General features: G+C 39.2%; 1 protein-coding gene across 10 annotated transcripts in view; it reads left to right on the plus strand.

Moving 5' to 3' along the window:
- Positions 1-22,774, plus strand: part of RC3H1 (ring finger and CCCH-type domains 1) — a 66,065-nt gene that overhangs the window by 9,119 nt on the left and 34,172 nt on the right. For all 10 annotated transcript variants that reach the window (XM_056355815.1, XM_056355813.1, XM_056355821.1 and 7 more), the window contains exons 2-3: positions 14,381-14,749; positions 22,042-22,162. In XM_056355815.1, coding sequence (XP_056211790.1) covers positions 14,519-14,749; positions 22,042-22,162 — 352 coding nt within the window. In that variant the 5' untranslated portion in view covers positions 14,381-14,518. The remainder of the gene's footprint in view (positions 1-14,380; positions 14,750-22,041; positions 22,163-22,774) is intronic.

Consider the following 22,774-nt stretch of genomic DNA (forward strand, 5'->3'; position numbering starts at 1 on the left):
GAGATTTGTACTTGGCTTTTCTGGTCACTCCTTTCTCAGTGGAACTTCTCAGTCAAATGTTTATAACAAAGTACCACACAAGGACTGGGCGGGGATGTCTCTGGGTGTGTTTCTGGGGAGGAATTACGTGATCAGCCGTTTTTATGTGGGTTTTCAGCTTTGCTCCGCCAGTTTAGAATAGAACAACTTGAACTCTGTCAAGCTGAAGCTTGGGCATGATGTAGATGATTTCAGGACATACCAGGAAGAAAGGCATCCCCAGAAATGCTTGATACCGGTTAAGTAAATTATACATCAGTATTTGAGGATGTAATGACGCGGCTATTGCATTAGGCGCAGCATGATGAGAATGGGGTGTGGTGTCAGTATTACTCACTAGGTATTAAAATGATCACAGGCGTATTTTCTTTTATGTAAAACCTGAAGAGGGGGGAAAAAACCCAACACATTCCACTGTATCTTCCTGTGAGTAATACCTGCATTCACCTGATACATAAAAATGCTATTTGTCCTTTCCCCAGGACAGGGGAAAAAGAAAGCCTTAGATGGGTTCCTTTGCCAGTTCATGTGACAATAGTTGGGAGCCTTCAGGAAGGGGAAGTGAGTGACAGCAATCCCTTCCTTCAAATACATCTGATAATTCATTAATGTAATTTCAGAACTTATTGTAGCTTTTGAGAAGTGGGAATAGAATCAGTCATGTTGATGTGACGAGCTGGTCTGTGAGTTGTCATTACAGAATGAAAATTGACAGCAAGCCTTTGAAAATCCAGTGACTGCAATATGCTAATAAATAAATTTAAATACTTTGTTCTTGGTAGGTTTTCAGTATTAAAGTAATTCCCAGTGCAATTATGAGGGCTTCAATAGTTACGTTACAGGTGGCTTTGGTTTGCAGATTTTGAGAATTTTCTTTTTTTGATTTGTTTGTCATTCAGTTTTAGCTTACTGCCATTACTTTTATTCCCAAAACAGTGAGTGGCTAAATACAGGAATGTGTAAAGGGATGTTGAGTGCATGGGTAGTAAGATGGTTTCAATGCCTAGTTTTCCCTTCCTATGCCTTATGTATTTAGATACCTGCTGTTTAATCAGGGGCTTATACAACGCAAGACAGAAGGATTTTTAAATGATCAAGACATGTAAATATTATTGCCTGTGCAAGGCTTGCTTGGCACTTACGCTGGCTTGGTCTGCACTAGTAGAGGTGTGTTTCGCAGCTAAATGCATCGGTTTTATTTTAAGACTAAAAGAAGAAAATTTTAAAAATAGAAGTAACTTTCCATGTAGTCCATGTGTGCAGTAGCTGTAAAACATCAGATACGCTCTGAGTACGGGAATAGGTAATATTGCAGCCAGGGTGTGTGAAGGCTTGAACACTTGCAGTCTCAGAGCAGTCTGTGATGCTGTACCTGTTAAAAGCTCTTGGTGGGCTGTGGCTGTTTCAAGGAGGAGATTGTTAATGGAAGTTAAAACACCCAAATTAAGTATAAAGATGCTTGGCTGTGCAGATACTGTTGTTTTGTTGGGGTTTTTTATTAGCTTCCAGTCCTTAGGTTTTCATGAGTTAGGTCTAATCTGTGAAAAATGTTCATTAATAGTTTACCCTTTGCTTTTTAAAAGGTAGGGTAGTTCAGTATGGTCTGGAGAACTATATACTTTTTACTGATAGAATTCTAGCAATAGTCTATAGGTTGTGTCCTATGTATGTTATATTTTACCTCATTCCAGTTGCTGATGTAGTTGTGATATTTTCAGTGATTAATACATCTTTTAAGACTTAGCATTATGAATTGGGAATGAGAAAATTGTTTTTCATAGACCGTTCCATTTAGAAAAAGCTTCTTGCAAAATAAGCAGTAAATAAGAGAACTTTCTTCTAAAAGACAAAATTACATGTCTGGAATAGAACTGTTTTTATAAGTCCAGAGCAACAAAATTCATCAAGTTGGCAGTGGATTTTTAATAGAAACTTCCCAGGAATATTTTATTTTGCCCTCTTGCTTGGATGATTTTCAGGTTATGTAACTTTAAGCTTTTATAAGTAGGGTTATAATTCAAAACCTGTTTTTAAGAGGATGTAAGATACTCTTCTCCCCCCCCCGCCCCCCCCCCCCGCCCCATTTTCCATTTGAATTCAGTCTCCTGCCAAAAATAAATATACCTGTTATCCATTATTGATAGGAGAATCAATGGGATGTTGGAGGTTAGGATTTTTTCTCTTGTACATGACTATCTTGCATTGTTTGCTATATTAAATAATTAAAAAAGAAAAAAAGAGCAGGAGCTTTCATTTTTGTGGTTAAGCTCTGAGATGTTTGTTATTGGTTAAGAGTAGGTGTTTAATGGAAACCCTGAGATGAGCCTTTTGTTTCCACTCACTAAAACCACGAATACTGTTTTTAATGATCTTGTAAAGCTGTAAAGAAAAGATGCTATTTTTATAAATCTGGAAGGTGAGACTAACACCAAAGCAGCAAAATATTTAAGTGGGTCTTTTTTTCTTATAATTGAAGGTTACATGAAAAGTCTCATTCAAAAGGAGTACCTTGCCCCAGGCTATTTCAGGCCTCTGGAACTGCTCTTTTTAGCATGCTACAAATTGAATCACCGGGTGCCAGTAGCATTTGAAGCAAATGAGGCTCAATTACATTCTGAGTCAGAAGTACCTGAATTAACCTGCTTTTCAGCAACTGTCGTGTGACTTCTCCTACAAAGACTTTAAGGCCTGTGTGAATAGTAATGTAACACTACTTAAAAGTGATGAACAGGTTTGTCCATGCTGAATAGTGTTTGGATTTTTACGACGAAACTATGCTCAGAGGTGTGGAGAAAATCTTGAACAGTATGTTGACTAGCTAATTTATTTTTTTAATGCAACTGTTAGAGCTGAAACTCTTCAGGCTCGGTGCCATTTCTGCAACAAGCTGCCTCTTAACCTTGGATGACTTGAGAGCTTTAGTGTAGACTAGGTTATGTTATTAAAACACAACTGCAGCCTGTGTCATGGAAACAAGCAGAATAGTCATCTGTGAAATTTGTGTTCTTTATCTTGATATTCCTGCTATTATTACCAGTGAAGCTACTACACTGCTTGCCAAAGGAGGATATCTGGCTTAGTTTGGTCCTTTTAAACTATTTTCCTATCAGCTGTTGTACCATTTACATGAGTGCTTCTTTGTTTGCAACTCTTAGTTCTGGGAGCAGTAAGAAAACTTTGGGACTGCTACAGCATTTTCATTTTTAGATAGCACTTTGCTCAGTGCTGTAACCATGATGAGCTGAAAGGATGGCTTTGACTGTATTTGCATGACTTGCACTGTCAGGAAACATTGGTTAAATGTAGGGCTGAAGCATCATTTTTGAAACATGGATTTTGAGGTGGATTTAGTATGAAGGAACAATTCCACAGGTTGTTATTCCTTGAGTTCCTTATTCCATGTCACCTACCCTCATCATTCCAAACTGTTAGTCTAGTTATCCTCATTGTTAGGATTGTTTAATAGCATTTAAATGTGTAATTAAATTTTAGCCAATATTTTAGATGGCCTTCATTAATGAAGACACATTTAAAAATCTGTGTTGCCCTGGTTGAGCCTAAATAAGCTGCTCAGGAAATTACACCGAGAAACGTGACAAATCTGTGTTGATCCTCAAAGAAATGTTGTTGAAGTTTCCCTTTTTTTGTGCTTCCCCCACTCTTTCCTTTATGTTTGCAGGACTGCTTGACCTTTTAACAGATCTGGAACAGCTTTTGGAGCCAGTCAGAAGCTAATGTGGGAAGGAAAAGGATTTGGTTTTGACAGGCTTAGATCCCTGGTGTACACGACACATGTTGGGTCTAGAGCTGGCACAAGAATACTTTCCGAGAAGCTGTTTCCTAACTTGCCCCGCTGTAAGCCATGCACGAAATGGTACTGAAAATGCCAGATAGGTAAAACTTCATTATCCGTCTTCATTGGTGGTAGAATGAAAACTTAAGTCTGGATGTTTCAATCCTCGCAAGGGTAAGATGGTTAACCAATGTTAGCTTGTGATAAGCAATGCATTTGTCATCTGCTGTCTTAGGAGAAGAGATTCTGTTGCTGTGGCATTACATTTCATCTGGAGTTAATACTGTAATCCTATACTATACTCTAATATATTATATATGATGTAATAATATACTGTAATAATAAAAATAATAAAAAGTTAATACTGCAGACAAGAGTTTGTAAGCTCCTAGGCCTTGTAGGTACTGGCTGTGATTTGGTCTTTGTTTACAGCTTGGGTGTTTTCACGAATCTTTTAACAACTCTCTAGTTCTAGACAGGATGAGTGTAGCTAGCCTTAAGTTGTCTCTCTGGGAGACAGATGGAGAAAACCTTGATTAGCTTCTATCAGCAGCTCCACAGTCTGCCTACCTCTGCTTTTTGGAAGTGGTTGTTACGACTGCAGTGTTGTGGTAAGCAGAACAGTATTTTGACAACTGTTTTCAAATGTGCATCTTTTCTCTGAAGTTGATGGTGCCATGCAGTTTTTTACTAACATAGAAGTGATACCACGAGATTGACTGAACAGATGCCTGAAGTAGAGGAGCTGAATTCTTGAAGCTGATATAGGTTAATAATTCTGTCTCAAAAATCATTGAAAGGAGGATCTAACTGGGTATAGAATTATTATAAGGCTCAAGGAGTGAAAAAACTTTGTCATTGTGAACTCTGGCTATGGTGAAATGTATGTGCCAGCAAACTGCTCCATTGCCTTTTTAAATAACACCACAGTAGCCTAGAGATTTTTTTATATACAACATAGAATAAGAGAAGCTTTCTTGTGATTATAATGTGTTTAAAAAACAGGCAGATGAGCAACTGCATTGGTAGTTTCACTTAAAAATTCATTTGTTGTTTTCACTACTTTTGGATGACTTTGTGCTTTTATTAAAAAGATCTTCTTGATGTTTAAGTGCAATCTTCCAAAACAAATTGCTCTGAAGGTAAATAGAATAACTGAAACTTTATATTAGAGTACTGTTATTTAAACAGTTGTTAACATGAAGCTGTTTGACATCTATTTTTTTTAAAATGGGGGCAGCATCTACTAAGTGACAAGAAAAAGCACCTGTAAATCAAATAAATTAAAAGGGAGAGGGGGGGGAAAAAGAAACATTAAAGAGGAAATTCTGAGAGTAAGTTTTCAAATGGACACTTAAAATATTTGTTTTCTGAATACCTGTGGAGCTTTATGTAAAATAGGATTTTACGTTTTACACTTTGAATGACTCACTGAAATAGAAGCCTCTTCTTTCCTATGCTTGGCAGTAGCATTTATTTTCACTTAATGCTGCTCTTAGAGTATATTTCAACATTTCCTTACTACTGCACCTGGAATTTTGGACATATGAGGTTTGTTTTTTTTTAAATTACTAGGCACTTTGAAAACAAAAACACTTTTGGGAGGCTGAATAGTAATGCTAACCCTTGAACATAAGGGGAAGGAGGTGAGGGGGATGTTCAGACTGTTACTTGTTTCTTGCCTTGTAAGTCTATGAAAGAAATACTTTCAGTAATATTTTCACAGTACGCTACAAAAAAAGCATGTGCATGCACACCGAAAGCACTCGACCAGTTTTGGTGATTTCTAGATGTATTTTTTTTTTTCTAGACAGAGTATTTGTATTGTAAAAGTTTGCTGGGGAGCAGGGGGTGAGTGACAATTATTAAAGGTGGTGTTGTAGGCTGGAGAGCTTTTTTTGAATAGTTTTTGACCAGCCAGTCTTTAATTCTCTCCTTCTGTCTCATTGTTTCTCATTGCCATGATACTGTTACTGTAGGTGTAGTGTCATGGACATCAAAGCAGAATTGTAGCTGCTGAATCAAGCTGGGAGAGCAGCTCTTACTGGAGAGTGGGTGGCAAGAAACACTTTCTAATTTTTTTATTAGGTTGGGTTTTTTATGCTTTCTCTTTCATTGAATTGTGCTGGATTTAACAAAATGATTCATGTCTGCTTATCTCAGTCTAACAAACGATAAAGGCATTGCAGTGGCAACCAGATCTTCCCCTCCTTTCCTGAATTTACTTTTCATCTACCAAACGCCTATAGTAGTAGTCAGGTAACTGTAGATTATTCCTGGATGGAAAAAAATGATTTGTGTTAGTGATGTTGACCTTTAATATGGTTTCTCATTAGCAGATGCCAATCTTATTACTGCTATGATACTTTTGATACTTCAGATCACTAAAAGGTTTATAGAAAAGTTTTGCTTCAGCGGGTTAGGACTCAAAGATGCCTGTTCTTTCACCTGTGCGTGTACAGCTGAATGAAATGTTTGCAGTCTCCAGAATGCTAACTGCTTCCCATTGCTTTCTCTTCTTGAAATTTATGACTTAGATTTTTATTTTAGATGAGCTGTTTGCATGGCTGATTTGTTGCCCTGTTTCAGTTCAAATGACGTATTGGTTGTGTAATTGCTGTCCACCCACATTTCTGCCTACCCATGTTTATTAATAAAAATCTACGTTTAAAACTGCTAGCTTCAGCTGAGGAACAACTATGCAAAACTTCAGCTGGAATATCTCGGAAAGGAATGAGGAGAGAAGAGTAGTGACTAGCTGACACCAAGAAGTAATGCGTGGCTGTGACCTTGAGCCTGAAGACTTTTACAAACTTGTCCTGTTTATCTTTACTATAGCTTCTTTCATAAGCAATGGCACGCTCTAGCAAATCTGGAAGTTGTGGGGTTGGTTTGTTTTTTAAACCAACGAACCAAAACGTTTTGCAATATAGGGTCATGTATAAACTCTGAAAAACTGTCATAGGAGGGATTAGTCTTTCTGGATGAACAAACTTTAACCTGTCTTTTCTGGTCTTCCAATATGGATGGATAGGAAATTGCCCTCTCCAGTTTCCCCAATTACTTGGAAAAGGCCTCAGACTCTAAGTAATGTCAGAATATAATACTTCAGGGGCACATTAATTGCTTAATTATTAGCTCTAGTTTCCAAATTTGTAGTTGTTGAAATTCTTTTGGTTATTTGAGTGTTCAGAAAGCAACTGTTCAAATGTATTGCTTCAGGGAAAAGCAGATAATTTGCTTGGCTCCTTGAGAGCACGATTGATAGCTCTTGAGTGTTTGACCAGTTGAACCACAGTCTCTTCTGAAAACCATTGAGGATATTTTAAGTGCTTTCTGCCTTTCTTCTGTTAATCTGTTTGGCTTTTCTTTGATTATGAATCCTGTTTTTTTCATTGTGTTAACAGTTATAGTCATTTGCCATTGACAAATGCAAGAACTTTTAATTTGAAATGAAAGGAACACATTCTAGACATGCTTGTCTGCTATTAACTCCCTAGACTCAATCATCTATGGTCTTGGGAGTCCTTATGATTGGTAGAAAAAAATTTCTTGGGTAATAGATCATGAAACCATTTACTATTAAGAATTGGTCACTTCCCCTTTTTTTTATAAATAAGCTGTAAGGGATGTATGGTATCAGCCAGAAATGAAGTTAGTTATGTATATCTTCCCTGAAAATTTACTATTTGAGCCATGTGCAGGTTGTATGTGTTGGAGGGTATGACCAGGGAGGTTTAAGTGTCCTCTAACCAAGCGCTGTCTTTTAATGTTCATGTCCCTAATGGTGCAAGACTAGTGATGGAATGTTGAGTGGGAATAAAAGGTTAACAAAATGATGTATTAGGTTTCATTCCGTATTTATCCAGTGTTTCACGGGGGGCGGGGAATATTCAATAATTTTCCATTCTACATTAAGACCTTAGCTCTTGCCTCGCAGGATGTTGTGAAGCGTAAATCGTTGTAAATTGCTTTTAGATCCTCTGCTGGGGAGGTACTGTGGTAGACTTATGATGGTGGAGGTTTGTGTTTTGGGTGGGTTTATTTTTGTTTCTCTTGTGGTGTTACAAGCCAGGCAGGAAGCTTCAAATGAGGAATCATGTCTTGTCCTTAACTGGCCCCATTTTCCTAAGGTACTTTAGAGACTATGAAAAAAGAGGCTTTTGCATGAAAGTAGGTAAACTTCTTCCTTTGTTTTCACTGGCAAAATAAAAATTACTGAGGATAAAAAGTAAACCTTGAATGTGATTTAACTGAGCTTCAGTGAGTTTCTGACAGAATTTTGATGGTGTTCATGATACAATATTTTTTTTTTTCCTTCCTCCTCTTTTTAAAGATTTATAACATGGCCACTGAAGCCCATTGGTGTTTATGTAGCTTTGAGGGAAGGGTAGGAGCCTGTGTTACACACAAACTTCCAGGAGTTGCTGTTGGGTGGGAATTTCTGTTGTTACAGAGCTCTGTCTTCTGGGCAAGTGTGCATTGGTGTTGGGGAGCAGGCATGCGAGCAGGCATGCGCGGAGGAGGAATGAGGAAGTGAAGCACTTGCCATGGTGTGTAGGGCGAAGTTTCAGAGAACAAACGAGAGGGGAGAAAAATATCCAATCTATTGGAAATACTGTTCTGGGCTTATGGTATGTGTTGTTCATGGGGCTCCCTGAGTGTGGAGGTAAGAAGCTTTTTCTTCTACCTACTGTTCTCTGACCATGCATAGGCTTGCTTTCTCTTCTTTATTTTTCTTCAGAGTTTTTTTTTCTGTGAGACTGGAATTGGAAAACACAGGTAGCATGATTTATCCTATTCTGTGAACCGTGAAGTTGGCAGTATGGGGTGTTTGTGTGTGTGGCTTCAGCATGCCTTTTGAGAATAAAGTGGTGAGTCTTTATAAAACAACCCATTACTTCTGGCTAGTCAGGGTTTCCTATGGGTTGTCAGGTCAGTTTTCCCCTAAAATGAAGATCAGGACTCGTCTAGAAAGTATTAGGTCCTGCACTTCTCAGGGAAAGGAGAAAGATACTTAAGTGCTCTCAGAAGTGTAGTTTATTACGTAGAGCACCCTGGAGCAGAAAACTGACTTGAATTTAAATAGGTCTTGTGAAGCACTGGTGAAAATCAGTGGTGTCTGACATTAGGCAAGTATGGAGGGGGTCCAGTTGTTGGTCAGGATTGCACTGTCAGTGCCTGCTAATCCTTATTAGTTAGGAGTTTTACTACTATCTGTTAATTTCGTTTAGGTTGTTGATTTATTTTTAATGTCGAGTGTCAGAGAGGCTTTGAAGTAGTTAATGTATTGCAGAACCACTCTCATAGGAGAAAAGTGCATCTTTGGCTAGGTTACTTTTTTTCTCAGAAACATGTACATTACTACCAAGGAGTAAGTCTTTAAAAGAGCTAATAAAATTATATTGTCTGTCTTTATTAGATTAAAATATAGATTAGCCAAGAGCTGTATTTGCATGAGCAGAGCGGTTGGTGAGCCTCAGTTTGTTTTGGCAGTGAGGAGCTGTTACAGTGTAAAGCTTTGTGCTAAATAAGCTGACTTGTATGTTCCTTGTTAACTGTTACAGGAAGTTCTGCTCGTTTTATTTCTAAGTACGACAGCAAAAGTGAAACAGCTTCAGGACTAAAGTAAAAGACAGTAAAAATTACTATTATTCAGAATTTTGATCTTCATCTGTCAAGAAGATGGTGATATTGCTTGGATAAGAAAAGCTTAGCGAAAGGCCATATAGAGATGTGTAAAAACACAGGAGCAGGTAATGCTGTTAGGAGCTGTGTATACTGAGCAGAAGCTGAGCAGAGGGTGCCCTGTAGGTGTGCTGAGTCACTCCTGTAACATGACTTGCTCTGGACTGCTGCTGGGAATGATCAGTGCTAACTTGTGTGTGACAAAGTGGCACATGATACACGTGTGCTGGTACATGTTAGATCCAAATAACATATTGGTGAGGGGAGTCAGTATGTACTTCGTACCTGTACTGAAGCAGTCGGAGACTGCGGTTAATGTAAAGGGAGTTGAATTCTAACTGAAAGCAGCAGAGTTTTTCTGTATGTCATCATCTGAAACTGGATGCCGGTGGATATTGGTACAAAGTGTTCTGCATTTTAAAAACTTGCAGAGCCTTCTAGTTATGTGTGGAAGGCTCTGGCCATCACGGACATAACGCAGCTTGGACAGGAGACTGTGTTACCCCTCTGTGGTTAGTGCAGTAGAGTAAGGAATGTGATAAAGCGTTGAGCAGTTGTCCTGGTGATGTGTAGAATGATTCTCTCTTTCTCTGAAGCACTGGCAGGGTCACTGATCTGATTAGTGTGACATTTCCAGTCTGCCTTGAACGTTGGAATTTCAAGGAATTTTTGAGGGTTGGGGGAAGGCCCAGAAGAGAGGAGGAATTTTTCAGGTGTTTCTAGTACTGGCTAAAAAGAGTTTATGGAGGGCTAATCAGAAGGAGGAGACATGCATAGAGGTATCTTATATTATCAAACTTGGAAATAATGAAATAAATCTGACTGGTCCCAGTGTACTATTTGAGGTCTATGTCTGGGTGCATCTTCATTCTTAATTACAGCTTCTTGTCTTCCAACTTAGGTACTGTGGATATGTCTTTTTAGTGTTTTCGTGGTTATTGGTATATCTTTGTTTTCCTCAATCATGCACAAAGAAATGTGTGTGTAATACAAAGTGTTGGAAGCTAACAGGTGTGAAAAACTTAACAAATTGAGAGGGTGGGTTAAAAATGTCATAAGGGGAAGGGGATTTTATTTAAATGGGTATGTCTTCTATAAATGTTTGCATTCTTTGCATTTTGCTTGTGTCTGGCATAATAGTGGAGAGAAACATTTAAAAAACCCATATACCATGAAAGTGTGAATATGCTTTCCCTACTTCTATATGTACAAGCAAGTGTCCTTTCTGTAGCGATGGTGGTTCCAACAGCTGTCTGTGATAATGAAACTGTCTTGTTTCCATCATTTTACTGCCATTTGTAATCTCTCTTGTTTAAAGTAGCTCTTAGAAGTTAAAGAATATTTTGTTTCTAGTTATTTCCAAGGTTGTAGCAAGTCACAAACCTTGCAAAAAGGCATGCATCTTTCCCAGCTTCACTTCGCAGGCGTATAACCCATCTATACGCTTTGTGCCTGGGAGGTATTTGTATTGTATCTCAGCGCTTGACTCTGCTTCCTAGTCTGAAGATTGAAGATCCAGCGTGAAAATGGGACTGCGTGTGTGGAAAGCTGTGGCAGCAGCAGTACTTGACTTGGTGCCAGCCTGTATGTGTGCAGCTCACGAACCCTCAGTCCCTGTAATGCCATTCCTGTCTTAAGTGGGACCGGAGGAATTCCACAGTTCTGTGCTGATCTGCTTGGGAGATTTGTTAGCATAGTAGGGTTTGTTGCTCCAACAGCTATTCTTTTTTCCTGTAGGGAAAAGGTTGGCTGGATCAAGCCAGTTAGCCATCTGTTCCAGCAGTTAGACTGTGCTAAATAGATGATTTCCTGAGGTTTCTCCCAGACTTACTTTCTATTGTCAGTGTTATCTGTGGCCTTCCTCTGGCATTCAGGCATCAGTACGTGTCCACAGGTGCTGCAGAATTTGGTGAAATGAGGAGTAGGAGAGATGTTTATCATGGGTAAGGGGGAACTGTCACCCACTGTTGAAATGTACCTCTAGTGATTACATGCCTGCTGCCAGGGCTGTGGGTTTCCCATTCACGCATGATGTGCCCTTCTATTTTGGCAGTTCGGTGCCAGGCTTGGGCTCATTAGAACCCTTCAGAGAGTTGTGCTTGTATGTAAGCTTTTCTTCCATTCTCTAGCCTTTTGAGACCTGCCTTGATAAGGGATCAGGGATGCCACTAATTACTCCTTCCCTTCCCAGACTTCCCAAACATTTCTTTCAACTGTTGAGACTGTAAATAAATATTACCTGTTTCATTATGCCAGTTATCTGGAGTGGACAGAGGTACAGGTGGGAACATGTCTGTTTTGTTTTGTTTTTTAGTGAGTTAACTCATGTTAAAGTTGTGTTCAACTCCTTTTTTCCAGTTCAGAGCCTGGGATGGTGGGATCTCCATGTCCACATCTACTTTCTAGTGTCGATAGTATAGCTTCATGTTAGCTACTGGTTTTAGATTTCCTCAAGTAGTAAAAAACTGCTTTTTAATGCCAGGTTAATAATCAGTGTTTCAAATAGAGTGTTCAAATGGTTTCTGAATTGCAGATGATCTGGGAAACTGTTCATAGGTATTTTAATACCAGCGTGGTAGGAAGGAAGCAATATGATTCAGCTCTTAAATTTTGAACCTCAAGTGGTATTTCATAGCACAACAATATGTACACTGGAATTTACCAAGCTGTGTACTGCTTTTGGCAGAAGGATTTCTATGGAGTTTAAAGGCAATGTCTATTATGGTTTTGTTTTACAAAGAATGATACTAGCTGGAATAGATACCAAGGTTTACTTTAAAATATATAAAGGGAGGCAGGGAAGGCTTGCAAATAAACATCCTGGATGGTTTAGGAAGTTAGCTCAAGTCAAGTAACTTACCAAGTATGTTTTCGTTTGGGTTATGATGATACAGTAGCAATTTGACTGCCTGCTGACAAGATGAAAAAAAATATACTGATTTTTCTATTAAAGAGGTGGTTTGTGACAGAGAGTGGGAGCCCAGAACAACTTTGGCAGATCTTTGGTGGTGGTGGGGTTAACCACAGGCAGTGCCTCTGCCTCAGCACCGCTCTGTCTGGGTAGTATTGATTTCTTATTGATTCCTTGTTGGCTGGTAAACAGTGGCTGTGTGGTATTGTACCTATTCTTTTGAAGACAGAAGTAATTGTTTTCATTAGCTTTAGAACTAAACTTTAATGTTTTCTTGATGAAACATGATTAAAAGCTCAACTAGTAGCCCCTCATTGTGTGCCTTAGCAAAATGATGCTAACCCTGAACAGCATTGCACTAAATTCTGGAACAAAAGCCTGAGGCTTTTCAGAGTCGCTCTGTTTTAGCATCAGATTTTTGTTGCTGTCTTAAAATGCTTTGATTCTGAATTGCACAAGTCCTAACTTGAAGTTTCTCTTTGCCTTTACTTGGAATTGAGATTTTGATTTTGAGGTTGTTCTTTAAGCTAAGATTTGATAAAAGGTTGCTGTTTTGCTTATAGAAGAACTTTCTATCTGAACATAATTAGCAAGCAAGCGCACACTCCTTGGTATGAAACCAAAGCCCTGGTGTGTGGGAAAGAAACTTAACATATCTGGGCGATTGGGGTGGTTTGGTTTTTTGTTGCTTTGCTGCTTGATTTAGAAAAATGTGTTCGGTAGTAAGCCTATGTGACCTGCAGTGGTTTTGTGCAAACTTGTCTGGCTTTCTATCACCAGTGATCAGAATTTTTTTTTTATTACCAATTTTTCTTTTGATAATGGTTCTTTTCATATCGCTTCATCTGTCTACTCCTCTATATTTCTCCTCACATGTGGAGTTCTGCTTTTATTTACTTTTCTTTGTCTCAAAGGGATGTCTTGCCTTCCTTTCCCTTATAATTAGTAACATCTGATTTTCTTAGCATTTTGGTTCAAAAGTGCCATGAATAAAGACCTCCCAGGTTCTCCTCTATTGTGTTTCAGTGTAATTTCTCAGTGTATTAAAGATGTTACTTTCACTGTCAGTATAATCTCTAGATAGGCAATGAATGCTATAAACCAGTGTTAGAAAAGGGTCCTTGAGAAACAGTTGGCACTCTTCCAGTCAAAAACAACTTCTAGAAATTTTCTTCCTTCTTTTGAAGGACAGAGCTGCTTGGTGGGCAGACTGAGAGCAAGCTACCAGTGCTCAATTACACCCAGTAATGCATGGAGATTCCCAGGGTAATGCAGACGTGACTGGATAAGTCCACGTGGTACTGGGCAGCTCTGTACAGATCTGTTAGTGTGAAGATGCTGTAGTAGCAGTACTGAGTATTACCTAGCAATGTGTGTGAGCAGTATTGCATGCAGGTAGTGTCTGACTCTACTCCGAGCCATTCATCCAGTTCTTGGGGCTGTTTCTGCAGGGTTGTGTGCCAGTTCAGAGCCCACTGAACTCAGAAGAAAGTTTGCTTGTGATGGAGGTTTTGGATGAAGCCTTGTCTAAGCAAAAATATGTAAAGCTCACAATTAAATACAGTAAAAAGTGGTTTTAATGTAATAAGCACAACAGTCCTTCAAAAATTGCCTTTTTTATTCAAATCTAGTTGATGTTAATTGGCTCATTTGTAAAGAAAAAAAAGAACATAAAACCTAAAAGCTAATTTGTCTTATAACTTCAGTGAGATAATTATCTAACTTGGGGTTTTTTTTCTTAAGCTGCATAACAGCAGAAATGGTTTTAAGTGGCTTTTCCAATGCTAGAGACTAGCTGGAATTAAAGCAAGTTATGACTCAGTCCTCTGATATCAGTACTGTACTCCTAGTTCAGCTGTACCTTTACAAGTGATGTTTACCTAGCATAAAAGATTTCACATGCCTGTGCCAACAGAGAATGCTAATTTTCTGTTTCTGCTTTCTTACAGGTTATGTTTCACACTATGTGCTGACTGTCTGTACTTACAGAAGATATTTAAAAACAAACAGACTTCTTTTTTCAAAGATTTTGATTCCAGTGGAATCTGTGCTTTAGATTTTTGTCTTGTCAGTTAACTCCTGAAGCAATGCCTGTACAAGCTCCACAATGGACGGATTTTCTCTCCTGCCCGATTTGCACACAGACTTTCGACGAAACAATCCGGAAGCCCATCAGCTTGGGTTGTGGCCACACTGTCTGCAAGATGTGCCTCAACAAGCTCCACCGTAAGGCATGCCCTTTTGACCAGACCACTATCAATACAGACATTGAACTCCTTCCTGTGAATTCAGCCTTGCTGCAACTAGTGGGTGCTCAGGTATCGGTGCTTTTTTTTAAAAAAAATCTGTTTCTACGTTGTTATCCATCTTTCTTTTGGGAGGACAACTCATGAATAAAGAATAATGACTCTGTTAACAGTATGTAGAGTAGACATCTACCTTTTTGTAGACTGATGAATACAGGTTTTAGACCTTAGGCATGCTGTAGTAAAGGTGCCCTGAACAACTGTTCAAATTTTGATTCTGCTGGTAGCTGACTGATTTTGTGTTCATCTAATTCAGTGTAACTCTGAGCTACCACCAGAACACGTTGGTTCTGTTTGCTTCCTTCTTCCCTAGCCATCCTTTGCTGAAAGGATGAACTGGAATCAGTGAGCTTAACTGGTGGGAAGCCATTCTTCTGTGGTGGTTTACTTGCTTTACCATGTTCACCCTACAGGCTTGTGATCAGTTGTCCTGAAAGCCAGGAGGGGGAGAGTAAGAGAAATGAATCAGACCCTTCTGGTAGCAGCCTTTGTACTGCTTTATGTTTAATTTGAAACTGTGCTCTGGAAATGTAACTTTCTGAGCTGGTATATTAACCTAAACCTGTATAGGTGAATGGGGGGAGCCTGCCCGAACTCCCCTTTCTGGTGGAAAGGGTACTCGTAAGGTCAGCTGCACCGCTTATCTGATGGAGGTGAGTACTCCAGTGGCACTGGTACTGACAGCAGCAGCCTGAGAAAAAGGGCAAGGATGTGTGGAAAGCAGCATTGTCCTCCTGTTCAGTTGCAACACAGACTTAAATTGACATAAACTTGGCATGGTTAGATCCTGTGACCCATACCTCCCAGGAGTGGAAAGGATTGTGGACTTGGGGAGAGCAGGGACAATGTTGTGTAACTTACGGGTGAGGGACAAAAATGTAGATGGGATGCAGTTATCATAGAGGGATTATTGTTTTGTTTTGTTCTGCTTCGGTGTCTGGGTTCAGCAGAGTTGGAGGCAGTGAAATTCAAGAAGATCCATAGTTCAGGGAAAATGGAAGAGCTGTGGTGTGGAGGAAAGATGCTCTTAGAATGCTTTTTATTAGGCACTGGGACCTAGAGATCTAGACGTGCTTTTGCCACTTTTCTTTTCATTTGATTTATCAAGTAATACAGCTAATTTGTTCTGTTGTGGTGTATGGCATAGAAGTTATTTCAGAAGCTTTAAATTTAATTCTGTTTCTGGTTGTGCCAAGTGACTCATCCTGCTCTGCAGGAGACGGTGATGAGACTGTGTGCTTCCATTTCTGTGATATACGTATGCTGCCATCTTTGAAGAGCTTCCAAACAGTGTGAAATCTGTGGGTGATGCCATAAATAAATAAATGCTGTAATTCTTTATCTTCCTTATATCTTCTTCCTTCCTCTCTGGAGTTTCTAGAAAAGTTCCAGCTGTATCCAAATGTCCACGCTTACGATAAATGCCTTTTCCTCTTGCATTTTTTTGGTTGTTCTGTGTGCATTTGTTAAGTTTTGTGAGAAGCTATGTGATAGCTTTTAACTTGAACTTTGTCTGAATTAAAATTTCCATAAAAACAAGATCTTCTGAAATACGATGAAAAATCACCCTGCCTCTGTCACAGGTAATTGAGAACTTTATTCTGGTTTTGCTAGTTAGGCAGCCAGTTCCCTTATGCATATGTGTGAGGTATGAAGAAGGAAGAGTGGCTTTATGGTGGTGTTGTATTTGTCTTGAGAGTGCTCTGAACTCTAGGTTCCAACTTTGAATTAATGACGCTATTTCTGTGCTCATTTTTATATCTTAAATTTTTATGTGATCACGAGTCATAGGATTTTTTTGGTGACCTTAAAAAGCTGGAAATATCACCAAAAGAAACGGTATTCCCTTCGCTCTCATTAGCTGCTTGTTCCTGCATGATCCTTACGGGTTGCTTCCAGCTTGAGATCTTCTATGATTCTACGTATGCTGCTTGCTGCATTCTGTTACCTAAACAATAATGGGTCATCTTAGCTGAGTTTTTATTACTGATGAACTTTCCCCTTAAGAGACATTTGCACTACCTCCCCCCCCCCAGCTCCTAATTTCAATGAGGATGTGAATGAAATCAGTGTTCAGTGTAACTCACCCTCCCTTTCCCTTCCTGGCACCTGTGGAGTACTAGAAAACAAGTACACTATTTTCAGTGAAGGAACAGGGAAACATTTGCTGTTTTCCACTAGTATCTCTAAGGCCATTTAAAAAATACTTTCACAGAAAAAGGCTTGGGGTGGGGGGTGTGTACTTTAGAGAAACTACAGTGATTTTTTAACTCTGTCCCATTAAGAAGGTGGGCTCTTTGGTACATGTCAATGAAAATGATCTGTGAGCAGCAAGCTGGTTTATGAAGCATGAGTAGTATCATAAATTTTGATGAAACTAAGTCCATTTTCTTGTTCTTCTGCTTGGCGTCAGGAGGGTGTATGCGTTGTTAATGTCCTCTAATCTCTCAAACAACCCCCTGTACACCTTAACCTGAGTCCATGGAGACTTGTAATACTTTATTTTTAAATGATAAATTCCAAAGTACAGGTTTCCTTTTAGAGTGAAATACAATACAACACAATGAAAGCTTTTATCTGGGGGGCGAAAGAACAGTTTGTTCTTTTCCCTGTGGGGAGGCTTCTGAGAAGTTCACACATTTATAAGTGTTAAGTGCTTTTTTGCTGGAGGCAGAGGAGGGAACCAGGCAGTTTGAAGAAGCAAATCTATTCTGTCATGACTGGCAGCAATGATAGGATTCCAGGGCAAGTCACATTGCTTGGCTTTTGCACAGGCACAATGGGTGAAATGAGCAGAACTGTACTTCTGGGGAAAATGTGCTAAATTTGTCACACAGTCACCCGAGAAAGCAGTAACCTATTTCTCAGACAATAGCGGTTGCTTGCTCTCTCTGTAGATTTTGTCACTTTAATGGTGAAGAGAGTTGGTTTCTTTCTCAAATAACAGGCTGTTTCTCGGTTTTTGCCTTTCCCCACCCCTTTGCAAAAATGAAACCTGTTGCTCAGGTTATAGCCACCCTTGATGTGAAAATTAACTGTTGCAGACACACAAATTCCTGCTGCCCTGCTGTAGCATGGCACACATCAACAGTGGTTACAGGGCCTGTTCTGGAAGGCAGTGGTCAGGCAATTCAGCCCACATATAGATAAGTTCAGCCATATAAGATGAGGGTTGAGGGGCAGAAGGGATTGTAAGGGGAAGATGAGAATTACTCCTGGGAGAGCTGGAAATAGCTGAGTGCCTAAGCAGGAGCTAAGCATATTGTGAGGAAAGGGAGAGGCACAGTGGCTGCCTTAAACACAAATTAAGGAAGGCGTTCATGGGATACCTTGCTTTTTAAACTTCTTGGGTAAAGAAATCCCTTAAGCCAGTTTCTATGGGAATGAGGGTTTGAGTTTTAACTATTCAAGCATCCACATAGTACTCGCTATATGCACCTATTTTAAACATTCCCCAGGCCAGTGTTTTGAAGGTGCAGAATCATGGATCTGTCATCTAAGCTCTTCCCTCCTGTTTTTTTAACACATGAAACAGCAGTGTGCACGTTCCAAACAGGTGACATTAAGTGGCAAAAATTACTGAGGTGCTTTAATTTCTTTCATAGTCTCCTGCTGGATGTGATAAATAAAATTCTAGGCATTAGGCAATGGGGTCATGCATATGACAAGAGAACAGGTGAGTGATCTTAACAGCCCTTTCAAAAGTGGAAGATTACAATCACAGAGATATTAGTGTCACATTTCAATAATATTTTTATTGTTATCTCTGGTGGAATGAGGTACTTCAAAAGAAGATTTATCTGTGAAGTAGCTGTCCTTAGTGTGAACTCTTGAGGAACTGAAGACAGTAGGCTTTGGGTTTTTTTTGTTTGGGGTTTGTTTTTTTTTTTTGGCAGGAAGCGAATCATCCATTCACAGGGGGGTGGTATATTGAGGGAAGGAGTTTTCAGACCCAACAAGAAGGCGTTTGGTCTTTTTAACATGTTCTCATACTGTGCAATTAGATGTCTAATGGTAATTAGCAACAACTCAAGCTGACATCTTTCATCAAATTACGCTTAAATGACCAACTCAAAATCACTGCCTGGTATGAGATGATGCTTTAGCATTCTTTTCCGGTCCCCTTCCTCATGCCGTCATAACCTGCCTCTTCCCACAGCCACAAGTAGTCATGCTGATGGGCAGCATTCCACTACCAAGGTACTCGCAGTCATTGCCAAGGCAAATGCATGCAGAATTATCACAAATTTAAAGTAATTAAACAGCTGAGATTATTTTTCCTGTCTTGTTCTAGTCCCCCTTGGGAGGTGTTTATTATATTATGTAAATATATTTGCACTGAAAAGTGTGATAAGGGTGTGGTGTCTGGAAGAGTGGAATATTGAGTGAGGATGAAAATAATGAACTTGCTCTGCAGGGCATCTGTTTTGAGACTCTCAAGAGGTGTTGTAACATAAGTGACTATAGGGTCCTGCACGGTATTGAAAGGCTATTTTGTGAAGGGGAAGCAAAAATGCTTTAGAGTTATTTCTCAGTTGTCCGTCAGTAATTCCATGATAAGAGCCAAAATTAATGCACAGATCTCCCGTGACTTTTATGAATCATGTGTTTACCATTTTTCTCTTGGTAGATACCATTGTTATAATCATTCTAGCCTTAAAATATTTTAAATGTCTCAGAAGTGCATATAAGAGAAGCAGCAAAAGGGCAGATTACTTGGAAGTTTTGCTGTGTGTTGCATTGCATGAGTGAAGATGGAAGTGTGTGTGAGGTGAAATATATTCTCTTCCCCTGAAAATGGGTGAAACTTAAAAATAATCATCTTGTTTTACTGTTTAGTTACTACACTGGCTCCAGCTTGGGATGAAAGTTAAACTGTAATCTTTCAGCCTCGTTTTGCAAACAGTACAGTTGTGCAAGGCATTTAGATTTTTACACTGAAGCTTCACTTGCAAAGAGAAGAAATGGGAATGATATGCAGATAGTGTTGAACAGCTTGATTAACTCTTGGAAGCTTTTCTATGCCAGCTTTTTCCTGGGGCAGGGGGGAGCTTTCTGTTAGCTGCCTAGACAGCCCTTGTGCCTCGCTGATGGAGTTAGTGTTGCATATGGCATTCCAAACTGCTGCAGTGAATGTATGCTAAACCTACCTTAACAAGATGGAAATCCAGGGCTGAACACAGCTTCCTGTCCCATGTCTGTTCCAAACCTCCTTTGTCTGCTGCGTGTTGTGACACTGTGGTTGTATTTCAAGTTGTTGCCAGTGCCAGATTGCATGCTTGCAGGAGTAAATAGGAATTTGCACAAAATACATTACAGCAGTAAATAGGGCACACGGACTGTGTAGTCTCTGTCTCAGCACAAATGCATGAGATGTGTGTTGTTTGATCAATAAGCCAGTTCTGCTTGTATAACTTCCCAGACAGAGGCAGACTGCTAAAATGGCAGTGGCTTTGAAAAGGAGGTGGAGTATTTGGTGTGTTCTGTTAACATGAAAGCAAATATTGAAGGTGTTAATATTTGTTTCCCAAATCCTGAGAAACCAGTCCAGCTGAGGCTGTTGCTGTTGCAACAGTTACAACTGACCACTGTAACATATAGTTGCAAAATTGCCTGTAAGCTTTCTTGCTTACAGACAAAAAAAAAAAACCAAACACCCCAAAGAAAGACAACCCTATTACCGAAATTAAAACAAAACAACAAAAAAAACCACCCCACAGAACTTCAGATGTTAACTGCAGTCTGTGAAAAGCATCCAGGCTAACCTTGCTGTCTTGGTGTGATAAAACATGGGTTTGATTTTCCCTTTAATAGGGATAAAAGGGGCGTTGTCTGATCCAGGCTATCTTGATTATGTCAGTTTTGAGGTGGCATCAGCTCTCTTAATTGCAGCTGATATGTATACTCAGAGACTTTTTTGTCACCTGCTGTAAAAGCCAGAGTGATCCAGCTAGTAACTTTTTATTTGGCCATGTGTGTCAAATGAGCAACTTAGCATGCGTAGTTGTATGAACCTGTAGGAGAAGTATGATCTCATTGATTACTTCCTATGAAAATTTATTATTTTCTATTAAAATTGATAGGAAAGCTCCTGTCTGCTTTGGTGACAACAGTATGTGTGTGTGTAGATATATATCTATTTAGATATGTTCAGTGCTTTTATTTGCTGCTGCTATCATAATGCTACTCTCTACATGGCTGAGTTGCATGTGAAGGTTAGCGGGTTTGTAGCTGTCTTTAACTCAAGCATTAAAGGCTTGTGCTCTTACACTGAGGGCCTGAGTTGTTCCCTGTAAGCAGAGATTAGCGTGAGATTAGTGTGCTATTACCAGTGGGATAGTGATTGACTTAGAAATAGAAGTCTGAGATCTATTTGCACTTCAATAGCATAACGCAAAAAGTGCTTGCATTTAGTCTTCTGAGAAATTCCTGTTCCCTATACTATCACATAGATAACTGATTGCTGAATGGTGATGTTGAGAAACATTAGTACAGTTGTATACTGCACTCTCAAATTTGTTTAAAGCTTTAAGAGTTTACCTGGAGGAAAACAAAACTAAAATTATAACTTGGGGGGAGGGGTGGTCCAACATCCCTTTGAAAAATCCTAATTTCTGCTGAATGCCTGGATGAAGGAATAAATGCCACAACCAAAAAAAGCCCCACACACATATACCCCAAGGATGTAAGTGGCCTGTGGTGTCAGATTAATACTTGCAGGGTGTGTTCATATGCACTGTGTAACATAACTTGGTCTTGCTGCTTGATAATTGAGTCTAGTTAGAATACGTTCCAAGGGTGTCTTAGAATATCTGCTGCTAAGTCTTCCCACAAATCCAAATAACTCCAGTCACATATCCCTGGATGATTTTAGAGCTGTGAGGCCCTAGATATGAATCTCTGCTACCTGCAAACCAGGGTTTGTCTTATTTGATTGCCAGCCAGCCAGCTTTGGAAATGTCTCGATATGTGTGTTATTTCAGCCAGAGTTTTGCAGTTACAAGTAGCAGCATGTTATCATGTAATACTTTTTGTCACAGAATAAACCCTTCTGCTTCTCGTTCCTGTTAGCCACTGAATAAAACAAGTCTGCTAAACATAAATTCTTTACGTTATTTTTTTTAACACTGTTTTTTTTTTAATGTTGTTTGTTCATTAAACAAGCTGGAAAAATGCTTACTAATATAGAAAGAAACCCAAAGGGGAGGAAAACAGGAAATACTTGATATTAACAAGTGTTTGTAAGCATGGCTGCCATTTATTTGTGTATATTCATTGTAGATGTACATGTCATCTCTTTTCAGGTTCCTGAGCAGCAGCCAATTACTTTATGTAGTGGAGCTGAAGACACCAAGCATTATGAGGAGGGCAAAAAATGTGTGGAAGAGTTGGCGTTGTACCTCAAACCACTCAGCAGCGCGAGAGGTAGTTCCTGCATTGTTTCCTTTGGAAATGAAAGCTAGAAACAAATAAGAGGCAAAACAAACTATCCAAATGATTAGTTAGCTTGTTTGAAAAATAGATATAAATCTAGTTTAAAAAACAAAATGAAACAAATTTCCTAAGTATTAAGGTTATGTCTTCACAGCAGCGGGGGTGGGGGGCAGTGGAATCTAAAGGCATTTTGTTAAAACTGATACTGAGAAAAGGCTGTGGTATTTGGCCATGGTATAGTAAGTTGAACCAAACTTTGTAACTTGGGTTGACTTCTGCAGACTAAGTACAAATAGATAATTCTGCTTTTTTTTTTTTTTTTTTGAGTTATGCTTTGCTTTGAGAACTGTAGTAACACAGCTTGTTTGTGGAGGAGGAATAAACTGAAATGAGAAAGTTACTGCATATGGGGTATATAAGAGAAATAAGTAATAGTCTGTTTATACAAGGTCTTACACAAGAGCTGAGTCAATCTGAGTAGTTCTAATTTAGCTAAACTGCACTGGGGTCAAGAGTATGGATTTTATCTGTATTACATATGGTGGACTCGGGGAAAAATCTGTCAACTTAAGTAGTAGAGGTGAGCATCATGGGCATTATTGA

Source organism: Falco biarmicus, chromosome 11 (genome assembly GCF_023638135.1).
Source record: "Falco biarmicus isolate bFalBia1 chromosome 11, bFalBia1.pri, whole genome shotgun sequence".
Lineage (NCBI taxonomy): Eukaryota > Metazoa > Chordata > Aves > Falconiformes > Falconidae > Falco > Falco biarmicus.